The sequence below is a fragment of the Malaya genurostris genome, chromosome 2 (genome assembly GCF_030247185.1).
Source record: "Malaya genurostris strain Urasoe2022 chromosome 2, Malgen_1.1, whole genome shotgun sequence".
NCBI lineage: Eukaryota > Metazoa > Arthropoda > Insecta > Diptera > Culicidae > Malaya > Malaya genurostris.
The window spans coordinates 327,319,550-327,346,941 of record NC_080571.1 but is presented as its reverse complement, the minus strand read 5'-3'; the positions used below and the strand labels follow the sequence as shown (position 1 = coordinate 327,346,941).

Sequence of the window (27,392 nt, the reverse complement as noted above, 5' to 3'; positions counted from 1 at the left end):
TTGATGTATTACTGTTAAATGTAAGTGGCTATATTCTGTAAAAGCTGCCGGAAACCATGATTGATGGCGTACCGAAAGTATATTATAAAAGCAAATAATCAAAGCTTAATTCAGTCAGTATTAATTTGGCAATCGGACGATAGTGAAGTTCTAACATACTGTTTGTTTGAAAATATTGCGATGCATAAATCGATAAGTGAGTAGTCACGAATAATAAAAATTTTTGATCATGTTACTATTGTTGCATCACTTTAGGAATGTGGCTCCTGGTAGCCATTGCCATAGGTATAAATTACTATGTCATAGCACAAGACGAAAATCCGTGTCGAGGAAATAGCGGAGTAATTGAAATTCCCTATCCAGACGATTGCACTCAATACATTTTGTGCATAAATGAAACAGGTTTTACGATGTCTTGCGGCAGTGGAATGATCTTCGACGTTCTTACTAATGGCTGTAATAACGAATCGGTCTCAGTTTGTGTTAAGGATATTCCAACTCCGCCTACAGTCGCTCCAACTTCCACATCAACAGTATCAACAACTACAACAACGGTAGCTACAACAACGGTATCTACAACAACTCCAGCACCAGGAGTTACAACAACTCCAGCACCGGGAGTTTCAACAACATCAACAACACCAACAACAACTACAACGACTGTTTCGGTACCTACGGCTCCAACAGCTTCACCAACTGCGGGAACTACAACAATACCAACAGCTCCTACACCAGCACCTACAACTACAGGTGCTATTACTACACCGGCTACTACGACCACGACAACACAACCGGTAACAACAACGACGACGACGACACAAGCACCGACAACAACAACGACTACGGCACCGACAACAACGATGACGTTTACGACGACAGTAGCAACAACGACAAATCCACCCGGAACAATCGATTGCCCATTAGATCAAAATTTCTACGCTGCGCACCCGGACTGCACAAAGTATTATCGCTGCCATTTCGGACAATTATTTGTGCTTTCGTGCCCTCCAAACCAACACTGGAACCAGGAGCGACAGTACTGTGATCATGCCTGGAATGTTCCCTGCCCAGCCACCCGGTCATTATAATGGTGCATTCTACAAGATAACCTTCCTTAATCTAATCCACCTTTTAATCTACACAAACAACTTAATTAGTTATCAACGGCGTGATGGCGCGTTTAGTAGTTTGAGACATACCATGGTAGCACAACTTTGCTAGCCAATGCGTCGATAAAACATGTTATATGTAATATTTGTAGTAGTGAAAACAACAGAAAATAAACATTTTATTTGCGTACAACAAGCTCATAACTCATACGGCTAATTTCAGTCGCGCCCTAAGCTTATCTTATTGAAAACAGGTGAATAAAGATATGTGATATCTATTAGTAAATCCAACACAGTGCAACGACCAAGAAAAAAAAGCAATAATCAATGTCTTAATCGACGAATGACCGTTAATGGTTTTGGCAAGTGATAACCCTTTAATGTTCTTCTTTTAGGTTTTCGGGAAATAAATACATTGGTGTCAGTATGTTTGAAATTATTTGGAAATTAGTTTCCCAAACTTTTCTCTTGGTTTGAATATTTTTTCTCTTCAAGTGATCGAAATATGTTGTCTGCATTGAGAAATTTAATGAAAAAACTACAAGGATCAGCCCCATGGGGTTGTTCGAGCCATTGATGTGTACCAAGGCAACCAAAATTTCTAATGATCTACAATCAAAAAGTTCAATCAATCCGAACCAACACCGAACATCATTTGTCTTGATTTGCATTTGTTTTATAACCGACGAAATTACACCATTATCCCAAATGCATGCAATTATATCTTTGTACATTCTTGCGATTTCAATAATTAAAGTTCTCTTCGCCAAGCTTGTGTTCAAGTTCTTAATGCAAGCAGTTTTTTTAGCGTTAAGTTTCTCTACCATTCTGCGATTTCGGTTGAAGCGATAAACTATTTCTCATTATCAATCGAGATCATCTAATATAAATTAGAAATTTATCTTAAGCATTCAAAATTTATCCAGGGGTAGTTGTCAATTTCTCATGGGGAAACGACATAACATGCAATTCCGAGCTTGCATGACACAAGATCAGAGCATACCAATTAAGGGCTGAGGCCAGTGTGTTTTAGGGCGTTTTAAAGGGCTATTTTCACGCTTCAAATCTGATTTTCTTCAGAAACGGTGACGAATATCAAAAAACCCCACTGACAATCTCTTAGAAAATTAGATTAGATTATTCTGTGAAAATTTCAGAATGATTCATTGACTTTAGCGGTCGGGAAAGTCTTTTTTTCTGAAGGAAGAGTTGCATAGCTGAAAACGGCAACTTTCTACTTGTTCATTGAATATCTCGCCTTCAAAAGCATGGATCAAAAATCTATCCTGACAATGTCTAGATAATTTAGTTTAGATGCGATTAGTGCATAAAAACATATATGTTGTCGCGATAGAAATTAAGTGAATGTTATTTTTGTAATGGTAAGACCATTTATATGGCGGCACCATTTTTTTCTGCTCTCGCATCCTGGTAACGTAACGAAACATGAGAGAGAAATACAATCGGGTCAGCAAGACTGCCAAACAAGCTTATTGGATTTTATGTGATGTAGTCAAACTTGTAACCGAAAATATCAAAACTTTCTTGGCCACCCGGCCACATCGAGAGTCATTTTACACATTTACGAGAGAGCATGAAGAGAAATGTAATACGCACAGCGAGCGACACGGTTTTACGCTAACAACTGGCATCAGCCCTTAAGGCTTCAAATCGTATTATGGCACGTTTTTGTCTTGCTGTCTAGCAACAACCTACCTCTAGCATGCTACGAGCAGGACTGAACGTTAGCTTTCGTTTCGCTTCTATTTATAGATTCACGTGCTTCCAACAGCTTCGCTTTTGCATCGATTGACCAATCAGAGCGATGCTCTCTCTTTGATACCTCGCTTACTCCTTCAAAACCATCGTATATGGCAGGGAAATCCGGTATACCAAAGATTTTTAGCAGCCAAATAGGACACTGCTCGCTACTAATCAAAATTTCAATCATATATAATTGAAAATACGTGGCTTGATACATTCAAATCGAAACGTAGAAATATTTCCTATCAAATGATGAAATAATATTATTAATTGATACATAATGGACTGAGCTGTAAGTTTTTAAAACCTGACCACATTTCTACGTGTAGTTTTTCTTGAGTTTCTGATTTGCACCACTATATAGAAAATAAAGATGTGTTCCACATCAAAATATACATGGGATATTTCAAAAGAATCCACTCTGATTCGGTTCTTCAATAGCTAAATGATAAATAAGATACTCAAGCGAACACGATGTTGCGCAGACAGCAGGAAATTTCAGAACTACGTCGAAAAATTGTGTACAAATGATGCACAGCACGCGGACTGTCACTGAGGAAGATATCAAAAATGGAAGGAGTAAGTGAAAAGCCGTGCGAAATGCAATCAGGAAGTTCGGTGAGGATAACACCTTTGACGATAAACCGAAAACGGGTCGAAAAAAAGGTCATGCTAACCTACAATTGGATAAACGTATACTGAAGGCGTTCGAGTAACAGAAGGAGGTTTCAGTTCGGGATGTGACCAAAAAAGTGGGAACTTCGAAGTCAAATGTTCTTTGTACTAAAGAACGTTTGAATCTCCGAACCTATAAGAAGCAGAAACAACCAAAACGTAGTCCGAAACAAAAAGTATCGATCAGGCCGAGGGTTCGAAAGCTGTATAATACGATTCTTGCTGGAAATTTGAACTGCACAATCATGGACGACGAAACCTACGTGAAACTCGATTACAAATCCTTGCCGGGACCACAATATTATACGTTGCGAGAAGAGCCAGTGTTAAACTAGTCCGAGACATCGATTGAAGTCGAAAAATTTGGTAAGAAAGCAATTTGTAGCTGCGGTAAGATTTCGAAAACCTTCATCACCACTGCTTCAATGCACAGCGAAATATACATCAAGGAATGTTTACAAAAACGACTTCTACCCATGATTCGAAGCCACAAGGATCCTGTTGTCTTGTGGCTAGATCTTGCTTCTTGCCACTACTCGAAATCAACGGTAGAATGGTATACTACCAAAAATGTCACTTTCGTCCCAAAAGACATGAATCCACCAAATTGCCTACAACTTTGACCAATTGAGGAATTTCGGGCATTAACGAAGGCACCATTCAACAGGTCGAAAAAGATTGGAAAAAAATGTCAAAACTTGTCGTCTGTACGGAATTTAATGAGGAACGTTCGCAAGAAGGTGCGCCAGCTAGTCTACAACGGCTAAGTAGCAAATGATGAGAATAATATTCTGTTGTAGTAGTCTAATATTATCAGTATATCGAATAAAATTTGAATAACTAACACTTGTGAATTATTTACAGCGAAATCAAGGTGCGTCCATACTTTCTGGGACAGGAGTAAAAAAAATAATCATCGAAATACTAATTTGCGACGATGCCTAGTTTCGCATTTTCCAGTGACTTCGTATCAACACATGTTGCGGAGGTAGTCCACCATTGAATTTCATTCAGATCCAAATTTCGGTTCAGGAGTAACGGGATAAAATGTTGAAAAATTGATAAAAATGTGCATTTGATTTTCTCAGAATCCGCTCGACCAATTTTTAGAAGCTAAGGTTTAAATGGAAACTCCTAAAATCCCATAGAAACCGATCGATTTTATTCGGATACAACATCCAGCTTCGGAATTACAGGCTGATAAGTATGAAAATTCAATTTCAAGAGCGTCTTTCTATACATGACACTGTAAAATCGAGCGAAGAGCTTTCAACTAACCGTGTAATTCTTAGTTCGTTAGGTTAGTTGATTACATTAATTTAGGGTAAACCGGATTTCGGTTCGGTTCGGTTCGGTTCCGGATGATCGATCGATGAGCGATCGAATATTTCAAACCCAACATTATAGCAATTTCACAGAAGAAAAAAGTGTGTTTGAAGTTGCAACTCGTCATTTAGAGCGACAATGCAAAAAACGAAACAATTCGACAGAATTTAGCTAGAAACTGTTTCATTTAGTAGGATATGTTAAATGTTGCTGACCCAATGAATTGATTTCGGCTATACCAGTTCCTAGTCCCTGTTCCGAAAGTACCTGAAATTGTAGCCAAAACTTATAAACCGAACTCATATCATTTTCTGAGAGTCGGTTTACCCGATTCTCACAAACTCAAATAAGAGGCATTATGGTCTCATAAACTACATAGACATAGGCAAGGCATCATTACACCACTTGGTAGATTAAAACAGGAAGTCTGTTCTAAATAGAAGATCACGGATTATAGTACCAAGATCGTGCAATAAACTATGCAAATATTTACAAATTAATATTGCATCTACTCATTGATACTGCATTGTTAGTGTCAATTATCAATCGAGGTAAGTTATGTAAAATAAATTACAAAGAAAGAACCAAACAAAAAGCTTGACGGCGAGATATTTTGTATTTATTCACTGGAATCTTAATTTTCTGGTTAGCCAAATGTCATAACAGTTTCTGCAGCTTAAATTCATCTATCGCTTAAACCAACTTCGAAAAGTTTAATTAAATCAAGTTTGAAAGGCTAGTAAGAAACTTTTCAGATGCCGGAGATATTTTCGTATAAGTGACATAACATAAAAATCGTCATTAAGGGGTTAACATAAGTTTGTGCTTAGGGCACATAACCGTCTTTACTCTTCTTTACGTTTCGACTTAGACTCGTCAGTGCAGAACAGTTCAAATTGAGCTGATCACCATCAAATGGAATGTGGCGAGCGCTCTCAGTTCTTGATATACAATTAACACTATTTTCCCGAAGATGGAAAAACTGAGTTTTACATACAAGGGTGCGTTAGAAAGCTGCAAAGGAACTGATCACATTCAAAAGTACTATTGCTTATATTTTCGGTTATCGAATAAGTGACGTAAGCGTTAAAGAACACTTTTGTAAACTACCGAAATAAATCTGGAAATTATTAGGTTTTCCTAGAATTATATTGAAATTTACCCTTAATCGGGTAAAGATGTGGATGTGGGTTTAACCTATCTCAAGCCGGAAAGTCCGCCCAAGGCAGCGGTTTACAGAAAAATATGTTCCATGTATTTCAAATCCTTGCAAATAACTTTAGTTCGTAAATCACCCTCCACTTGATCGATCCAATTTACTCACTGCGCTTCTCTTCTTCAGATTCAAGAACCATTTTCACTGGGTTGCCGTCCGGCATCCTGATGACATGCCCATCCCATCACAATCGTTGAACTTTTGCTATACGTACGGTATGAGATCTCCCATCATAACAATAGCAATTCGCCGTTCATACGCCAGCTCGCAGATCCTTTCTTTCGAGAACACCAAGGGCGTGTGGATAGTCCATAGTCCAAATCTCGTGGCCATGGAGAACAACTGGTCTAATAAGCGTTTTGTAAATGGTTAATTTCGTGCGTACGTCCAAAGAATGCACAATTTTATATCTAAACATGTTGTTGTATTTCTCTGTTGGTACCATCGATGACGGTCACCAGTGAGTCCAAATACACTCATCCGTCACCCATCTGGATATCACTATTGAAGTGTTTCTGCATTAGATCCTCTTCCTGTCATGTATTTTGTTTTCGACGCTTTTATAGCCAGCCCGATACGTCTAGTTTCAGCTTTCAGTCCGATGTATGTTTCAAAGCTAAGCTATGGCAATTCCATTATCATTTCAAAGCTAAGCTATGGCAATGTATGGTTTTTCTTCATTACAAAAATTACAAACTAGCACAAATTTGAATAGTATATTGTCGAATGGGTAAAATTTTCTAAGCAATCTAAAAAGCAGTTATAACACAATTTCTTACTAAACCACGAACAGTGACTTACTACTATTGATTATACAAATTATACGTACATTTGAGAAATAATCGTATAGTTTTCTTACTCGCTAAAACAAAAGTATGAAAACCAGAATCAGTGAAGCTTAACACAGAAACGTATAGTAAAATCGATGAATCATTAGAATTCAGAATACACATTGAATTGAAAAAATAAACATTGTACCACCGGAAGCTTTATCAAATGATACAACATTCCTTTTCAAGTGGTATGATAAATTATCTGCACGTGCTAGCAGACCAATTGCAAATCAAGAATTTTTCGTTGATACTTCGTCGGTATTGACGTGATCGAAAATTTGGTTTCTTATCGAATGCGTTAATTTCCAAGTCCATTGCCTCCTGCGTAGTGATGGTTCGATTGTTATCGACCTTTAGACGATAAATACAAATGTGTTGAACGGAAGTTCCTGAATGGAACCTTTCTTGCACACAGTTACATTGCAAACAATTGATGCATCACTGTTAGAAGTCAATGCGCGAACGTTGGGAAACCATGATTGATGGCTACTGGATAGTATATTATAAAAACGATCAGCTAAGGGCTAATTCAGTCAGTATCAAATAGGAACTCGAGTGGTACGGAAGTTAGGAATAATTTTACCATAAACATTCAAATGTATGAATTAAGTGAGTGATAGAATATTCTTTAATGAAACCAAGGCCGGTTTTTTAACACCTGTGTTTTTAGAACTTTTTTTCATGGCAGCCTTGATACTAGGAATAAATTATCATGTCTTAGGACAGCAACAAAATCCATGCCAAGGAAATGACGGAGTGTTGAGAGTTCCCGATCCCGACGATTGCACTCGATTTTTCCTGTGTATTGGAGAAGAATCCTTCCCCTCACAATGCAGTGCTGGTTTGATCTTCGATGTTATCACACAGCACTGCAACGACGAAACGAATTCAGTGTGTGTTCAGGAGATTGAAACACCACGAACTCCAAGCGTTCCTGGTGATGACACGACATCATCAAGTTCGGAAATCACGACTGTACCGACAGCAGCCACCCCTACGCCAGATCCAGTGCCAACGACTGTACCAACGGCAGCCACACCTTCGCCCGCTCCGGAATCTACGACTGTACCAACTGCAGCGACTCCTACGCCAACTTCAGTATCAACACCTTCACCAACAACTATTGCCCCAACGACTACTGTCCCAACATCGGCGCCCACTACAGCCTCACCACCCGGAGAGCCGACTTGTGCAGTCGATCAAGACTTTTACGCACCACATCCGGATTGCTCGAAGTACTTCCGTTGCCATTTTGGACGGCTATTTGTTCTTTCTTGTCCTGCCAACCAACACTGGAACCAGGAACAGCTATATTGCGACCACATCTGGAACGTTCCGTGTCCAGCCTTTTGAGATTTTTACTTGCATACCCACGCTGACAGACCACTCAATCTAATCCGTCTTCTAATCCACGAATAGCTAAGCAATCTTGGTAAACACGTGCACTGTATCAATATATGATAACGGGAGCGAAGATAATTATGTAACTTAAGGGGAATAAAAGTGGTGATAGTAAAACGTTTGCAAATTTTCAGTGTTTGATAGACTTTCAGTACGAAAGGACCAGTTGACTTAATTTGGAATGCGATGGAAAAGATATACTTTCCAAAAAAAATCAGGAAATTACATCTTCTAGGTCTGACATATACGAAGTTCAAACTTCTTTAGCTCTACAGTCTAGTCTATTTTTACGAACCAAACAAATTAATTTAAATTCTAGCGAAACATTAGTTAAAAATTCTCCGCATCTTAACATTGCTTAACACTAGGAAACATCTTTTCAAAAGCAATGAATCGATCCTAAAGGATAGTTTAGGACATTTTTTCTGTTGAAAATTGAAATTAATAAATCTTCAGTAAACTATGAAGTTTTGTTTTATTTTGTTATATTTGTATTCGTGTCAATCCGGTCATATCTCAGAGATTTCCCGCCCACCTTTAACAGTTTCTTAGTGGATTTGTTGCTTCTCCATTCATATGATATCATATATCATATCTCATATGATATCATATATATGTAGTTAGTGAGAAGTTTAAAATTGCATCGCAGATTTCGAAAGTTAGTTTTGGTTATCAGCAAGTACTTATTGAGTGCCGTAGTGTTTTAAAGTCATCTAGTTGAACGTTTGATTAACAAAATGGAAAAAAAGAATGCTTACCGCTGGATACTTATTTAGGATTAAAAAGACGAACGCAACTCCACTTCGAGTACATGTTTGGCTGGATTCATTATTATACGCAAGAGAACAAAATTATTACCCTACAATGGACTAAAGTTGTGCTTCGAAGCGGCATGAGTGCCTGGAAGGGAGGCTCAATGGATCGGAAAGATCATGATGCCGGTTTCCTGAGATTGTCAAAGTATACTTCAGAAGGACTTCCTCAATGCAAGTATTAGCGTGAATTAATGGAGCGATTAAATGCCGAAATCGCGGTGCAAGGGTCTTACATGAAGCACATGAGCATCGCTACTATGGTTAAAATCTACGGTTTAGGGTTCCGATTACTTGTCCATCCATCTTGTTCACCTGTTTTGGAATTTTAGACCGCTACTTCCAGAACTTTATACCGAAACCTGCAACAGTTCGGCTGAAAAGTTCGTATCGTTTAATAGAAACACACATTTTTTTGCCAAAACTCGTTTTTATTATTCAACATAATTGCCATCAGAGGCGATACAGCGATTATAGCGATCTTCCAACTTTTCGATACCATTTTTGTAGTACGATTTGTCCTTTGCCTCAAAATAGGCCTCAGTTTCAGCGATTACCTCTTCATTGCTTCTAAATTTTTTACCAGCGAGCATTCTCTTGAGGTCTGAGAACAGGAAAAAGTCACTGGGGGCCAAATCTGGAGAATACGGTGGATGAGGGAGCAATTCGAAGCCCAATTCGTTCAATTTCAGCATGGTTTTCATCGACTTGTGACACGGTGCATTGTCTTGATGAAACAAAACTTTTTTCTTCTTCAAATGAGGCCGTTTTTTGTAATTTCGTCCTTCAAACGCTCTAATAACGCTATATAATAGTCACTGTTGATGGTTTTTCCCTTTTCAAGGTAGTCGATGAAAATTATACCATGCGAATCCCAAAATACAGACGCCATAACCTTACCGGCCGATTGTTGAGTCTTTCCACGCTTTGGGTTCGGTTCATCGCATGCAGTCCACTCGGCTGACTGTCGATTGGACTCCGGAGTGAAGTGATGGAGCCATGTTTCGTCCATTGTTATATATCGACGAAAAAAATCGGTTTTATTTCGATATAACAGCTCCAAACACTGCTCAGAATCATCAATTCGTTGTTGTTTTTGATCGATTGTGAGCTCACGCGGCACCCATTTTGCACAAAGCTTTCTCATATCCAAATATTCGTGAATAATATGTCCAACAAGTTCCTTTGATATCTTTAGGGTGTCAGCTATCTCGATCAACTTCACTTTACGGTCATTGAAAATCATTTTGTGGATTTTTTTCACGTTTTCATCGGTAACAGCTTCTTTTGGACGTCCACTGCGTTCATCGTCTTCGGTGCTCATATGACCAGTACGAAATTTTGCAAGCCACTTACGAATTGTTGCTACCCGGTGCAGAGTCTGGATAACACTCATCAAGCCATTTTTTGGTATCGGTGGTACTTTTTTTCATCAAAAAGTAGTGTTTCATCAACACACGAAATTTCTTTTTTTCCATTTTTTCACAATAACAAAAGTAGCTTCACTCAAAATGCAATATCTCACAAACTAATAATCAGGCAGCTGTCAAATTTATACACGTATCTTTTGAAGGTTGGTACTAACTGAAAATGGTATGGATTTAATTCTAGTGGCGCCCTCTCATAGAAACGATACGAGCTTTTCAGCCGATCTGTTATAGCCACAGTAATTTTGTATGACCATCAACTAATATGACCTACAAATGTAGAATATGTTTTCCGTTCTCTACGAATCGAGAACGTTTAGAAATGTAATACAATAACCTTCTCTTGGTCACAGTCATAAATTTTATTTAAATACTTAATAATGATAGTTTTAGTGGAAAAGATTAAAAAGTCTGTTAAAAACGCCGATAAAAGGCGCACCGAAAATTTAGTACCTAAGAAAACTTCTGTAACATTTTTTTTTATCTGTGGGCTCCTCACGAAACAAAATCTTGGGTACGGGCCCGCTTCTTACCTTCATATATCTTATGACCACATATTGTTAAATCGATTGTCGGAGCACACCGAGAGCTCAATATCTTGAAGCAAAGTGTACATTTTTACACCAGGTTCTCGCATCTGAACTAGAGAATGCATCGCTTTGCTTCGATCTGCCGAACGCTACAAATTTCTAGAATGGCATACCAACTATCTCGATGGTTGGATTCTGGGCGAAAGTAACTATGTAAAGGATGATTTCTTATATATTTGGTTCTACAAAATCTAGAAATCACCCGCAGTTGTAGGAATAAGGGGCTGGGATCCAATGGGAGATTGATAGTACCCATTATCTTTCTCCGGAGAGGACCAGCCTAGAGGCCGCGTAAAATCCGGCGGTCTAGAGTAGATCCACTGGGTTTCGGCTTCCATGTCGTAAAAGGCCACAATTGCAGGAGTTTCTACTTTCCTACTTTCAGTTACCAGATCACCTTTTCATTTTACTACCACTTCGTTCAACAAAGTGCTTATATATTTCTATTCCTTCTAGCTTTCAAGAATAATTTAAAGACTGTCCCAGAAAGTATGGATGCAACCAAAAACCGCTGCAATTTCGCAATGGTTCAGAATCTGTCAATTTTTATGGCTGCGTCCTGTTGTTTACACTCTTCTCTAACCACTTGGGCAGTTGTTTATTCGTTTTCATTAGTTTGTTTCGAAATTCGTGGACTTTCAGCAGAACAACGTCGAAAAATACAAATGGTGCACAGAACGCGGACTGTCACTGAGAAAGAAAGAGAAATGGAGGGAGTAAGTGAAAAAGCCGTGCGAAATGCAATTAGGAAGTTCGGTGAGGATAACTCCTGCTAACCCTCAGTTGGATAAACGTATACTGAAGGCGTTCGAGCAAAAGAAGGAGGTTTCAGTTCGGGATGTGGCCAAAAAAGTGGGCACTTCGAAGTCAAATGTTCTTCGTGCTAAAGAACGTTTGAATCTTCGAACCTATAAGAAGCAGAAACAACCAAAACGTAGTCCGAAGCAAAAAGCATCAATCAGGCCGAGGGTTCGAAAGCTGTACAATACGATTCTTGCTGGAAATTTGAACTGCATAATCATGGTCGACGAAACCTACGTGAAACTCGATTACAAATCCTTGCCGGGACCACAATATTATACGGTGCGAGAAGGGCAAGTGTTAAACTAGTCCGAGTCATCGATTGAAGTCGAAAAATTTGGTAAGAAAGCTATGGTCTGGCAAGCAATTTGTAGCTGCTGTAAGATTTCGAAACCCTTCATCACCACTGCTTCAATGCACAGCGAAATATACATCAAGGAATGTTTACAAAAACAACTTCTACCCATGATTCGAAACAACAAGGATCCTGTTGTCTCCTGGCTAGATCTTGCTTCTTACCACTACTCGAAATCAACGGTAGAATGGTATACTACCAAAAATATCACTTTTGTCCCAAAAGACATGAATCCACCAAATTGCCCACAACTTCGACCAATTGAGGAATTTTAGCCATTAACGAAAGCACATGTTAGGAAACATGTCTCGGCAGCCGAAACCATTCAACAGTTCGAAAAAGATTGGAAAAAGTGTCAAAGCTTGTCGCCAAGAAGTCTGCACGGAATTCAATGAGGAACGTTCGCAAGCAGATGCGCCAGCTAGTCTACAATGGCTAAGTAGCAAATGTTGAGAATACTATTCTGTTTTTGTAGTCTAATATTATCAGTATATCGAATAAAATTTGAATATCTAACACTTGTGAATTATTTACAGCGAAATCAAAGTGCGTTCATACTTTCTGGGACAGTCTTTAATAGGAAGAAGTATTTTGCTTCTTTTGTGTTATTTCTCGTTCTTCAACACACATATCTTCTTACTTGGTATGCTGTTTTAATTCTTTCTTTATTGTTTGTATGATCAACTAAAAATTCATCCGAGAGAGAGAGAGAGAGACGAATTATATAGTCTGAGTTTGAATTCTTCGTGATTCAAACGTCTTGGTTGCCTTCGTTGAACGGTCTATGTATCGGCTGTGATAGCCAGATATTAGATAGGAGGTTAGAACAAGACAAGTTCAAAATTTGTCTTGGAATTGGTATGATGACAGTAGTTTCAGAGCATAATTAAATGTGAAAATAGTTCAATATAAATTCCATTAAGCTAACTATTGTCTTATTGTATCATTATCATAGTACCACAGTTTTGGACCAATAAAATTAAAATTGTTGCATATTTCTGTCTCGGTAACCAGCTGCCTAGACATAGAGGAACAAAAACTATAAGATTAACAACTAACAACAACAAAATGAACGAAGATTTCGTTCAGTATGTCGTTCAACGAACGATCAACAAACCCAACAAGGTCTAACTGTTTTTTTCGGTGGGTATTTATTCGTTGCACCAAACCAAGCATAAAACGTTGTCATCTACTGGCGCTTTTTCCAGGCGGTGGACGCCAACTTCGCCTTAGAAACATTCAGCGCCTCGGCAATCGGCTTGCAGTTTGTGGAAGTAATGTAGTTGACCGACTACCAAAACGCAAGGCTTCGGTATCAAAACATACAACTTCCTCTTCAAAGTGTTGAACTGAAGTTACCTGAATCACCACATTTGAAGACACCTGAATTCTGTTAGATTGGATTTATTGCAGTAGACCATTTCGTTACAGTGAAAAAGCTTTTTTTTTTAAATCTGCTTAGCCTCGGTTTTTAACTATACAGATCTTTGACCGGAGAGAGAACAATTTTTTTCAAAACTTGTTCTCCCCCATCAGCATATAACCCAATTATGAGTTGTGGCGGATGTAGCTTACTCCAAAATTTCAACATTCGTTTACAAAAACTACCCTATTGACCCCGTTATGGACTGCATCACATATTCCTAGCGTAAGCCCTGATGTCACAGTAGTCCCAGACATGTACTGCTGTGACAGAAAGTTTGTCTGATCATGATTGATTAGGTGCAGTTCTCGAAGAGTCGATTATGAATCGTCGTCATCATGCAAGCTATTTAGTAATTCATTAACGCTTATCGAAGCGATTTTTAGTATTGGTAATTAATTCAAGTGTGATAGAATGGCACTTAGGTTATTGTAATGACACAGTTGCTCATATCGAATCTAGGTGAAATATTGAATCGATATTAATTTCATGCGTGGTCTTTAGGAATGATGATCATATAAATAAAACTGTAACTCTCCTTGTTACTTATTAGGTAAGCTATTTCAACTGCTAACAACATACGATTTAAAACATAAGTTGTTACAAAAAAATCTTTTGATTTTCTAATCTGATTGCCAAAAACTGTCTATCTTTCGTATAATGATAGATAACGACGCCAGTCATGCCTGAAGCTACTGAACTGTTGTAATGCGTGCTCATGAATAGAGTCTCGAGTTTATGAAGTAATTTGTGACGAATTCTTGAGTAGTTTGTCTGCAGCTGAATATCGCTGGCCAAATCAAAAACTTTTTTTAAAAGTATACTAAAATTACATCTTCTCGAGCCGTAACCACTTAAACCTTTTACCACAAAAAGCTACCCAAAATCCATCTTCATAAACGTTTCGTTGCCCATAAAAATGCTCCATGAGGAGCTTATAAGAACATTGCAATATAACTTTCGAGCTCGTGTTTTGGCCATTCGGCACTGTTTCAATGTAAAATTTGTCTGCGTATAGGTACGATAAGCACAAAAATTTAACAAAACTTTTCGATTTTTAACGTCTGTGTCCAAAACTATTTTCTTTCTTTTGACTGTCTGTCATTCGATATGTTTTTCAATCTTAAAGAATATTAACAAAACGTTCACTGCTTCTCGAATAATAGGCTGTTTAATGTATTTTAGAACATAATGCTAACGAAGTTAATTCAAGTACACATCGTATCATAGTAGGGGAAGATGTTCGGTTGTCGGCAGTGTTCGGTGTCATGTGTTTGTAATAGCAGCACGTTCTTTTTGTGTCAAATACCAAAGCAAACAGACGCTTGTTCTTTTTGCTGTTCTCAAAAACATTTTAATTGCGTGAAATTTTTTTATAGTATCATAAATTGAAAAGCATCGATCGAAAAGGTGAGTGGATTGAATATTTATGAGGTGAAATCGATCTAGTTTTTGATTCAATACTAGATGCTATCAAAATTTTCGCAACCAAAGTTTTTTTCGTCATTTTAAAATGTCTACCGATTTTGGTAACCGGCATCCCATTTTTGTTTTCAACAAATCGCGAAAAATTGTCAGTGATATGAAGAGATGCCAAGTCTGTAAATTATCAAATTTCTTAGTTAATATGTTAACCTTTTTTCGTCTAATGACTTTTTACAGACTTTTGAAACTTCGATTGTTTGCCGACATTCGTAAGAAATTACAGACTTTTGAAAACGATCTTTTCTTTTTGCCAGCAAACTTATTATATTACCTGGCATCTCTGGTGACACGCAACACGTGGACAACTTTACAGCTTCAACACATCTGTTATATAAGTAAAAACTTTGGTTCTCTGGTTCTGTTAGCCATGGCGACTTCAAACAAATCGTCCAAGTCAAGGTAAATGAACTTTAATGCACTGTTTAATGCCATTAAACGTTGCTTAGTGTATATAAAGCCAATAAATTCAACACCAAAGACGCCACATCGGCCAAAAGAGCCAATACGAAATCATCATCAGACAATGAATACTTTGGTCCAAAACGCCTCCGAAAGGAATAAATTCCGTTAATTCTTTGAATAATTGCAGTCTTTACTTATATTTTTCCATTTTTAGCGAAATTTTTTGGGGTGCCGGTAACCGAACACCTTTTTTGATATGGTCAAAATTCATCACTTTACTAAATCAATAATAGTTTTTTATTTTCAATCGATTGAATCAACTTAGTTTCTTATTCATTTGTTAGCTAGGAACTTTTGCTTTCCATTGTTGTATATATGTCCACATAGTGTGCACTTAGTCAGAAGTTATAAGCTTAAAAGAAAAGGGTGCCGGTTACCGAACACTTCCCCCTACCATTTCCGACATACCATGAAAAAAGTAATTTATCGAGAGGTTTGTTTTATCGTGGTATCGATTCAGTTTTCACGCAAGCTAATTTTCACTATTGTTGAGTATTTTGAACAGATAATAGTACGAAGGATCCAAATTGGTCGAATGAGGTGAATGGGTAAGATGGAAATCAGATATTTTGTTCGAACTATGTTGATTTGAGGGAAAGAGCGAAAGAATGCATCTTGAAAGATGAAAATCACATCATTTTTGCCTTTCTCATATAGAAAGGCGATGCAATCACTGTGAAAACCGTTTTTTCAACCATCATATACCGGTTGATTCAGCTCGACGAGTTGAGAAAATGTCGGTGTCTGTGTAAAAAATATTGTCACTCAGTTTTCTCGGAGATTGCTGAACTGATCTACACAAACTTAGATTCAAATGAAAAGTCTTATGGATCCATACAAAGCTCCTGAAATTCATTCGGATCCGACTTTTGGTTTCAGCATTACTATGCACCCGGGTTAGCGGTTCAATGCATACGGCGCTGGTCTTACAAGCCAGTTGTCATATGTTCGAACCCCGACCTGGAAAGATTCTTAGTGTCAGTAGGATCCATAGTACTAGCCATGCAATGATTCTGTACACTAAGAATCGGCTGCGAAGTCTGTTGAAAAAGAAAGGCCAAAATCCACAAAAGGAATGTAATACCAAGACTTTGCTTTACTGTGGTTTGCACAAAAAATGTAAAAATAATGTAATACTCAAATTTCTCGGAGATGACTTAATAAATTTTCACAAACTTAAAATCAAGTGAAAAGTTTCAAGATGCCAATAAAATATCCCGATTTTTTTATTCTGATTTAAAAGATATTTTATTCAGGCCTGTTTGCGTACAAGCTTTGCGTGGCCGATTTAGCTGAGTTTTTAGATAATTTTTTTTGTATTGGATCTCGTTGTCACCCTTTTTCTAGGGGTAGAGGAGCTTCCATTTTCCTCCTGCGAGGATTAAGGGGCAGTTTGTTCGTGGTTCGTCTCGTCATCCATTGCTGTGGTATTGTTGTTGATTTCGTAGCTAGTTGCTGTAGATGCGCCTTGTTGGATGGTAAGCTGTTAACTGCAGCTGGTGTACTTTGTTCTATAGGGGTTACGTTGGATGGTTTCGTTGAAGGGGATACTTCCCTGTTGTTGGTGACTGTCACAGGTGTACTGGGGTTGCTTGGAGTTGGTGTGAAGGAAGCACCGTTGTCCTTTGGTGTAGTTGTCTCCATGTCCAGTTTATCACATGGCTTGCCGTAGTGAACAGCTTTTTGGCAATATTGACATGTGGCCATCTGATTGTCATAGGTAACAAGTGATTTGCACGGTATTCTTGTATCCTGACCGAATGTCACATAAGAAGGTATAGGCCTCCTCAAGCGCATGCGTAACAAACGTACGCCATTCAGAATACCGGGGAAAAAAATCTTCCACTTTTCTTTTTCGATAGAGAGAATCTCTCCGTATTGGGACATAGTTACGCGAATATAAGGATCGGGGACGCATGAGGGTAGATCATGCACACGCACTTCTATAGCACTATCTTCCATATATACTGGAATGTTGTACTTGATATTTTCATGCTCCACATAGTGCACATTATTATTGTCTTTAGCGAATTGAATTGCATCTAACTCTTTATAGAACTGGATATAAACAACATTATTGGTCTTATTGCATTGAAGTAAATGCACACGTTTAATGTCAAGATGCATTTGCTCCTTAAGCAAACCTTCAAGTTCTCGTATCGAAGGTCGAATTTTGCACTGTCTGAAGTCAACAATAATTGTATTCTTTCGTACCGGCGGTAGCTTTTGTTCGTTTGGTTCACTCATTTCGAGATCGTTCTATTGTTCACTACACAATACTGTACTTGATTGCTTCTGTCCCGAACGTAAGCGGTTTTGGTTTATCGACTGACTTGGTTGAGATGTACGAGCGAACTGTTCTTATTCTGATCCAACTTCCGCAGGTAGAGTGCATAGTGTAAAAATGTCATTTTCAAGAATATTTTTTCATAAGTTACCAATTCTTTAAATTTGTTTATAAATAATTTGCTGAATTTCTCCAAGTTCAAATTTGATTCTCGTATTGGCAAAGTGTCAAGATTTTCAAGTTTCAAGCCGTCATAGAAAATCGCAAGAAATCTTTTAAGTTGGGCCAAAAACTGTTTCAATTTGTAGGTCATATTAGTTGATGGTTGAATGAACCGAATGTCATTATATCTTTATGATGGTCACCATTTTTGAAATATAGCTCACTTCACTTTCTCATATTAGGACTGCTTTTGGATTTTCGCTACCTTAAATTCAAATGTTGCGTAGAAATGTAGTAGTATTATGCCAAATAAATCTTGAATTTTTTTACCTGAACTTTTTTAATTTGTAATATTTTGATGAATCCTGCTGTAGTATATAGGAGATAATGAATAATATGACAGAGGCATCATTACACCGCTAGGTCCATCAAAACAGTTTTTCCTAACTGAGTTAGTTTAAGTAAAAGTTCGAAAAAAAATTCAACTGCGAAAAATGAAACCGCCTCATTCTGCTGCGATGGTGACAAAAGTAGTTTCCCCGTTCACACGATGTCGTCTGAAATTGAAGTCTGATATATACAAATGACATATCGTATAAATCAGGAGACTTGTCTCAAGTACGCATAAGTAAAACCAAGGATAACTTTTACCGTATCAAAGAACGCTCACTGGCAACTCTTCACACGATCGAATCAGTGCCATCAAAGAGAGACGAATTTCTCTCGATGACATAGAATTGACACCAGTGCGAGAGCGAATTTCTCTCGATGACATTTCTGAGAATCAAAGGTTAGCTCGCTGCTGTGAGGATTCTCTCTGAAGCAACAAACGGTCGTTTATTCTTGTTTCGCGATCCGATTCTGTATGGGCAGTGGATAATTGTGATAGAATCATTTTACTATTGCCGCTTATTCTAACTATGTGCATATAACCTTTGTATAAGTTGTGTCTATGAAAATGTCTGTGAATGCTCCACACACGGGTTTTGAAATATTGCAACCTAGTATGAGAAACATCAAGTTGAACCATCGATTCGATTTTCTGCGATAATTGTCAACTTGCGATCCTCTCTTGGGAAATTCCGCACTGCAACGATCATTATCAAACTGTATTTTTTTCAAGGGCCGTGAAATACTTAGAGTATAAAGTGGAGCGAAGAAATGTAGAAAAATTCTCTCGCGGTTCATGCATTGAATGACTCGATTTCTTGTAGCATCTTCTACCGGATTGAAAATGTTGTATACAATATAGAGAGCAATATAGCAGCTTCTGTCAAATTTTCGGCAATCACCAACACTGAGTAAAACAATATAAAATTTCAAAATTTAGCTACATACAACCTCACAGACATATAAATAGATATTCTTTCTTTCGCTTTTATTCATACAGTTTTTGAGATCCACGCACTTCTGAGTTCAATATTTTAAATAGTGCGTATGGATTATTATCAATTGATTCAGAAGACTTTTTTAACGTATAAACGAACTCACTAAACGTTATCAGGAGAAAGCACATAGAGTATACTGCTTAAAGAACGTTATAAACACCAGCGGAGACTCAGACTAATCTTTTTCGAAAGAGAAAAACATCACCTGGGAGCGAGAGAGAGTTGGCATCACTGGGAGTACGATGCGGTATCTAAGTACTGCTCTCAAAAAAGTCTAATTTCATCGTGTTGGGTAGGTTTCATAAGTAGTAATATAAATGATTTTCTTATTTGTAAAAAAAACCGCGTGAAATTGATTATCTAACAAAAAACACTGTTCTGTACCAATTGTGAAACATGCCAATTTCAACAATTTACCACTGCTACTTGAGAAACTTTAATGAAATGCTGCAGACTCAAATGCTATATAAATAAATGCAAGATCTTGAAACTTAAAGGAGGCCGAAACATTATTGTTGTACTGACCTGTCCGTGTGGAACATTTTCTCAGAGTCCATATGTCGGAATTTGAAAAAAAAAATATTTATGGGATTTCCTAGATTTCACTAGAAAAATTCCAGGAACAGTGTAAATTTTCCTCTGTAATCAACAGTGTAGAATCCAATGAATCATCAATGCGTAAGTTGTTCTTGTGTTTGCTAGTCTAATTCCCTATTCCATCTAAGGTTGACCTCACGTTACTTTAATTTCATCGCACGAAGATGATATTTCGCAAATTGTTGCTAAGCAACAATAATTGGAACCTATCAGTGGTTATATTGAACAACCCCATTTTGGCAACGCATCATAAAGTAACGTATTCAACTGTTTACTCGGTCGGCTAGTGCAACAGAGCGGTATCATACCACCTGAAGACCGCGAGGCTAATCACACCACCACATGTTACACATCTTCACAGGAGTAGTATTTTCCCAGCTCGCCTTGTCTCTGACTCATGCCGTTACGGTGTTGTTTTCAACCCACTCGTGGTGGAAACTGAACCAAAAACAAACTCGCACGATTCGCTATAGCAACGCCAAATGAGTTCCGGTCAATGTCACAACGATGAGAAAACACCACGATTGAGTTCCACTAAGTTGGGAGCGAAAATTAGCAGCGGAACGTGGATGACATTGGCTGTTATCCTCACATGCACTCACACGATGGGCTGCGAAGAAAATTCACGTGTAAATCAAAAATGCACCCGAATGACACAATTTAACCTAATTCATTTACGACGATGATCATGGCTTTTGTAGTATGATTTTAATTTTCTATTAGATAGGTAATATTCAATAGCAGATATGAGATTCAGCTCGTCAGCATCTTTTTCCACTAGCTTGATCTAAAATGTTAAAACATAAAAATAACCCGTCTGATTTCGAACCGACAGCCCACAGTTTAAAATATTTAAAGCGTTCCCAGCAAAGTGGAAAATGGAAAACGTATACCCGCCCGGACGTGGTTTCCTCGTTCTGCCACGCTACCCGACCCAGCAAAGGTCAGACGAGGAAAATCAACGCGACGACCATCGACACTCCACGGATGCTCTCGTGTGTCTCAGTCTCAGTTCAGTCAACGCGTTGAGCACGGCCCGTACTTCCCACTGGGTCGCATACAGCTACCGAATTTGCCTGTTCCATCGCCTGTAGATAGATATACGTATGGTAGTGCAAATTTTCTGTATGCTATTTTTCCTCATCGAGTCGTGCGTTTGCATCGCCCAGTCAGTTCCCGTGTTCGAAGCGGAATCGGTGAATGGGATGAGTGCGCGTGTTTAGTCGCTTGGCAGAGGTGCTTTTCATCAGCAGTATTAACTTAACGATCGCGGACTGGTCGAATGGGTGGAAATCGTAAATTTATCGAACTGTGGTCGATGTGTCAATTTTAATCTACAAATCGGTAGTAGAATTTTTATTAATATTTTCAAAACAAACATATACAGTGAGTCGCAAGGCATATTGGAAGAACGAAAGAGTGCAAAAATAGGATTTCCATGCCATGCCACTGAGTGCTTAAAGTGAGCCCAGTACCAACTACATACAACACAAAGGGAATTAATTGTGAGGAATACAACTGTTCCAGCAGCAACTGCACGTGTTCGCTGTAGTACAGATCAATACAGAGGAAAAAATGTCTTGGAGATATGCGGTACGTTTTTGTTGCTAATATTTTGAAGAGGGTTGAATTTCATTTATCATGTTACCAAAAAAAAAGTGTTAGATTGCATCCAAATTGAATTATTTATTCAGGTCGGTTGGCCTACTTTTTATGAGCGAATAAGGATGAACCAATAGCTCTTTTTTATGGAAACGTTTTACGACGTTAGGAAATAAGTTCAGCGACTGAAAGAATTTATTTTACATTTAATATGAGGCACTATACGGAACCCACAATGTTATTAGTGAAAGTTGTATAGTTCAACCGCATCCGACGAAACACACGATGAAATTATTTTCCAATTCGTGTTAATTTATGTTTCATCTATACAGTTGGTAAAGAAAATAAGATACTTGTTTCGTTAGTACGTTGTCGTTTGTTCGTACAAAAGATTGATCTCTAGAGCTTCTAGAATAGGAATAATAGGTGAAAGTCAGCACCGGAACATGAATTAGTTTTCTGATTTTTTAAGTATGCTGTCGTTTTCAAAGTAGCTTGTCGGAAAATAATTCCATATCATCTGAATTTTCCAAGAAAGCTATTCTGTAAGTTTACCTTTTATTATGGTCTGGTCAATTATGATAACCTTTTGTCGAAGGATAAGAAGGGCCAGTCCAAGATAGTGATGCGCTTTTCCTCCTTCCAGGTACGACAAAAACGACTTCAATGCATCGGGTAATTGTTTCAATTCTATATTTTAAAACTTGCTCCAGATAGAATTGGAACAAAGACAAATGCCTGTATTCAAGTTATTTATTATTGAATTCAAGATCTTTTTTATACAAATGTAGCGTTTTCTTCATACTTTTAAGAAAAAATACGGATAAAATTATTCGTCACAGTTTCGAAGGAATTCTCGAATTTTTCCTGTAACACGGCTCATTAGGCGGCGCACACCTTCTTCGTCCATCGTTTTAGCTATCTTATTTCACCAGGTCGTCGTAATCTGATTGATGTCTTTGACAACCTTTCCCTCTGCCTTGAGCCTCCTCTTCATGATTGCCCAGTATTTCTCAATAGGTCGGAACTGGGGGCAGTTGAGTGGGTTAAGGTTTTTCGGAACAAACTGGACCCCTTTCTCTGCGTACCACTCTTGAACGACTTTACTGTAATGACAGCTTGCCAAATCTGGCCAAAACATTACGGGATGGTCGTGGGATCGAATGAACGGCAAAATTCGTTTTTGGAGACACTTTTTTTTGTATAGTTCCGATGTCATTGTCTTATATGTAACGAAAACTTTCGTTTTTTGTCACAGCTGCAAATGCCCTGTCAAATCATAAATTTTCTTGCAAATTCATCGGCAAAAACAAATATACATTTGGCTGGAACATCCCCCGAGTCGTTGCCAAGTAAAATGTTTGACCTGGGATTTGCCCGAAGTCAGCCTTGACATAGGTTTCATCGTCCATCAGCAGAGATGGCATTTCACCAGAGTTATACACGCTAGAGTCAGATTTTTGCCACACCGAGGATGAAAAAAACGAAGCACCGCACAAAGAGGAAGGCGCACTTCTTCTCAGTGTCGAATAGACAGCATTTGAGTGTGTGCTTGTGGTTAAAGCAGCTGGCGCGAGTGAAACACATTCTCTTCGCATGAATCGCTCACACGCGCTCTCGTCTAAATACACCCAAGTGACCACTGGCGCGTGATTGTGAGCGAACACTTCTGTGAACTTCAATTAATAGAGAGTAGATCTGGCCTTGCTATGAAAAATTTGCAAGGAAAACCGAAAATTTTACGATAAATTGTTTTATTTTGCTGATTTTGCGTGTCCACGCTTCATCTACGAAAACCATACAGCAGAGTGCTCACCGGCGTGTACACCTCTGTGAAAGTATCTGCATCCTCCTCAGAGAATTTATTAGCTAATGCTCTAGCACTTTGGTGCGATTCAGTGGAAGAGGTAAAAGGAAATAAACAAACGCACTCATGATGCGTGCACACTTACACAACAGTGGTGTATAAATGTGAAAGAGAAGAGCTCTCGTTGAAGTTGTCAGTGCGAGGGGAGAAATTTTGCTTGCTCTTCGTCACACAGAGGAGATAGACATCTCTGTCCATCAGAAGACACTCGTCGAACTTGGTCAGCACCTGGTCATATAGTTTCCGAGCACGAATTTTGACCACACTATTCTGTGTTATGGTCCGACTTGGCTGTTTGCTAGCTATGGGCAGCACTGAATTTTCTGACCAAATCACGGTTCGACAGATTAGGATTCCTCTTAATCGTATTCAAAATCTTACCACGCAGTTTCCGGTGGACAGTTCCACTCCGACGGTTGGCTTGAGGCTTCCGAATCGTAGTCAATGTTTCCTTATACCGTTTGAAAACGCACCATACGGTATTTCTGGGCAATTTCAGCTGTTTAGCTAGCCTAGATGCAGACCACAATGAATTTTCCAAATAACTGTGCACATTTTTTCCCTTCTTTCGGCTTCCATGTTGATTGTTTACAAAGTACAGCCGATTTGCGGAATGTCAAAAATCATACGTGAAGCTGACAAAATTCCCGACACTTGGGCGCCAAGAACTTCCAAATCCGTCCACCAGGAGCGCCACAATATGAGCAAAAGTTTGCTCCAATTCTAAATGAAGCAAGTTTTATACAGATCCAGTGCAAAAAAAAACATGTTGATTCATCCGAGAATCGTTTCGACCAACTGCGAATGCATATTAGGTTTTGCACGATGACCACTCGAATAAACTACCAATGAACTGCCGATGAATCAAGTTCACCTTTTGACAGCTATCAGTGGTTTGTTTACAAGGTGAGATGAAAAAACTGCAACCAACTTCAGACTGCTGTCATTTCTAAACCGCTCGTCCCACAGCTGTCAGATTTATTCTAGTGACAGCTCATTATATTATTTACAAGCGCACAAAAGCATTTTGGTGGGAATTTTTCAGAAAAAAAGTTATTTGTGATGGATTTCAAGTGTGATAGTGTGATTGCTTTGCATTTGGCTGGAAAACCACAAGTGGCTATCGTTAGAGCCCTCCAGCATTTAAAAGTGAATAAATCTTTTGTGTCTCGTACCATCGCTCGTTACCGTGATACTGGTAGCGTAGCCCGACGTCAAGGAAGTGGACGAAAAAAAACAGCAACATCGGCAGAAATGGTTCGAAAAGTGAAGAAGCGAATTGAACGAAATCCGCGTCGCAGTGGCCGAAAAATGGCTCGTGAGCTGAACATATCGCAATATGCCATTCGGCAAATATTGAAAAATGAGCTTGGACTAAAGCCATTGAAGTTCCAAAAAGTGCAAGATCTTACTGATGCGCAAAAAAAAGTTAGACTCGAAAAAGCTAAAGAGTTGCTTCGCTTGGCCGAAAGTGGTGAACTGCCGAATTTGGTTTTCTCCGATGAGAAACCATTCGTTATCCAGCAGTTTGTAAACAAACAAAATGATCGTGTTTACTTGCCAGAGAGGTCAGCTGAAAATTTGCAACTTCGGTTGGCCACCAGAACTCAAAAGCCGGCCATGGTGATGGTGTGGGCCGCCATAACAGCCGATGGTCGCTCGCCGCTCGTATTCATCGACCGTGGGGTCAAAATAAATGCGCAAATCTATCGCGAAAATATTTTGGAGGGAGTTCTGAAGCCCTGGGCACGCAAACATTTCGGCCGCAGACCTTGGACATTCCAACAGGACTCAGCACCATCGCACTCAGCACGCGCCACCCAAGAATGGTTAAGAAATGAGGTTCCTCGCTTCATTTCCACCGCACAATGGCCACCAAAATCTCCGGATGCCAATCCGTTGGACTATTGTGCCTGGGGTATTTTGGAAAGCAAGGTTGGCACTAAAAAATACCAAAGTGTCGATCATCTCAAGCAAGCGCTTCGCCGAGAATGGGACAAAATACCGCAGAGCCACTTTCGGGCAGCGTGTGATGGTTTCATTGGCCGTTTGAAGGCCATAGTTCGTGCCAAAGGTGGCCAATTCGAACAAATCTAAACCGATTCTCAAATTTGATGTTATTTCCGACATTTTTTGCTTTCATTCAATAAAATTTAAAAAAAAAATGAAAAAATTATGGCGTTTTACTTTGTTGCAGTTTTTTCATCTCACCTTGTACATATTTATTAACACGTATTCAAATTAGAATGAACGCAATGAACACTTAAACAAACCACTGATAGCTGTCAAAATTGATTCATTTTGTTAACTTTTGTGAGGTTATGTCATGTTCGTGCAAAACCTAATTAGGTTTTTTACCGTCACTGCTAACCTCAATCGGATGAACACTTTTTGACAGTCCAGCAGTACTGTTTGTAAACAGAAATTTCTTTTGTTTGTTTATTGACAAATTGGATCAGACCATTTACGGTCCGTATCGCCTAAATAAAGTTTTAAAACATTTGTTCACGATTGAATACGGTTCGTTTTTGATATTTATTAATTAAAAGTGACCAGTTCAAAGTGTAAAGATGATTGTTTTAGATGTGCTCTTCGATTTTTGTTTAAACTTGTTTGTAAACAGTACCGCTGAACTGTCAAGGATGAATACTTGTTCATTTGTGTCGTCACGATAAAAAACCTAATACTTGATCGCCAGCTCAGGAGTTCATTCGTATTAGGTTTTTTATCGTGACGACACAAATGAACAAGTATTCATCCTTGACAGTTCAGCGGTACTGTTTACAAACAAGCTTAAACAAAAATCGAAGAGCACATCTAAAACAATCATTTTTACACTTTGCAACTAGTCACTTTTATTTAATAAATATCAAAAACGAACCGTATTCAATCGTGAACAAATGTTTTAAAACTTTATTTAGGCGATACGGACCGTAAATGGTCTGATCCAATTTGTCAATAAACAAACAAAAGAAATTTCTGTTTACAAACAGTACTGCTGGACTGTCAAAAAGTGTTCATCCGATTGAGGTTAGCAGTGACGGTAAAAAACCTAATTGGTAGCGCTAAGCAGAGGTTTATAGTATGTAGACCAGAGTTGCAGTTTGGCTTCTTGTGAACGAAGCCAGGTTTGAAAGGTTTTTACAGTGGTTTAATTGGACAGTGGTTTACATGTTTCAGTGAGTGAAATTTTGTCTCGTAGCTACCACTGCGCTCCCGAGAAAAATTTATCATGAAAATTGTCGATCAACCAAATTCTAAACAACAAAGAATGCAAAGGAATCAAACGCCAAACAAGATGCTGTGTTTTAGAAGTGGCTGTACGTTGATTCCCGTAGCGTTGAAATCATTACTAAACCTGTTGACGAATGTGTTCCATAGCTCGAATACAAAATTGATAAGTTTCAAACTTATGACTTCATTTGCAGGAAACAGCTTCATTACTATAGCAGAATCAGGATGGCTCACGTTACAATAGCAGTTAAGTTATTCATTTAAAAAATAATGGGTTTAATAAAACAGTCGGTAAAACATTACGAAGGGGCGCCTTTTCAAAATTCACTCTTTACAAGAATGGGCAGAACTTAATCGTGATTATATCTTGTTGTGTTTAACGTAGCAACATAGTTTTTTTCTCCATATCATCGGAAACATGTTTAGTAATTTATGATAAAGTTTTCAGCGATGAAATTTTAGTTCGAAATTGAGATTTTTTAAAATGCTCGGTATGATTGAGCATAATGGTGGAATTCAGTGCCAAAATTAAACGTGCAAAATTTCATCCGCATGAATTGAACGAATCATCGCACA

At 38.4% G+C, this 27,392-nt stretch overlaps 2 protein-coding genes across 2 annotated transcripts in view; both read left to right on the top strand.

The window, feature by feature from the left end:
• The window catches only part of LOC131431455 (dual specificity protein phosphatase 3), a 127,994-nt gene that overhangs the window by 39,938 nt on the left and 60,664 nt on the right, over positions 1–27,392 (top strand). The gene's annotated exons all lie outside the window — the stretch shown is intronic.
• Positions 130–8,787, top strand: LOC131429337 (mucin-2-like). Its single transcript, XM_058593410.1, has 3 exons — positions 130–196; positions 256–1,085; positions 7,566–8,787. The coding sequence occupies exons 1-3, from the start codon at positions 181–183 to the stop codon at positions 8,274–8,276; spliced, it is 1,557 nt and encodes a 518-aa protein (XP_058449393.1). The 5' UTR covers positions 130–180; the 3' UTR covers positions 8,277–8,787.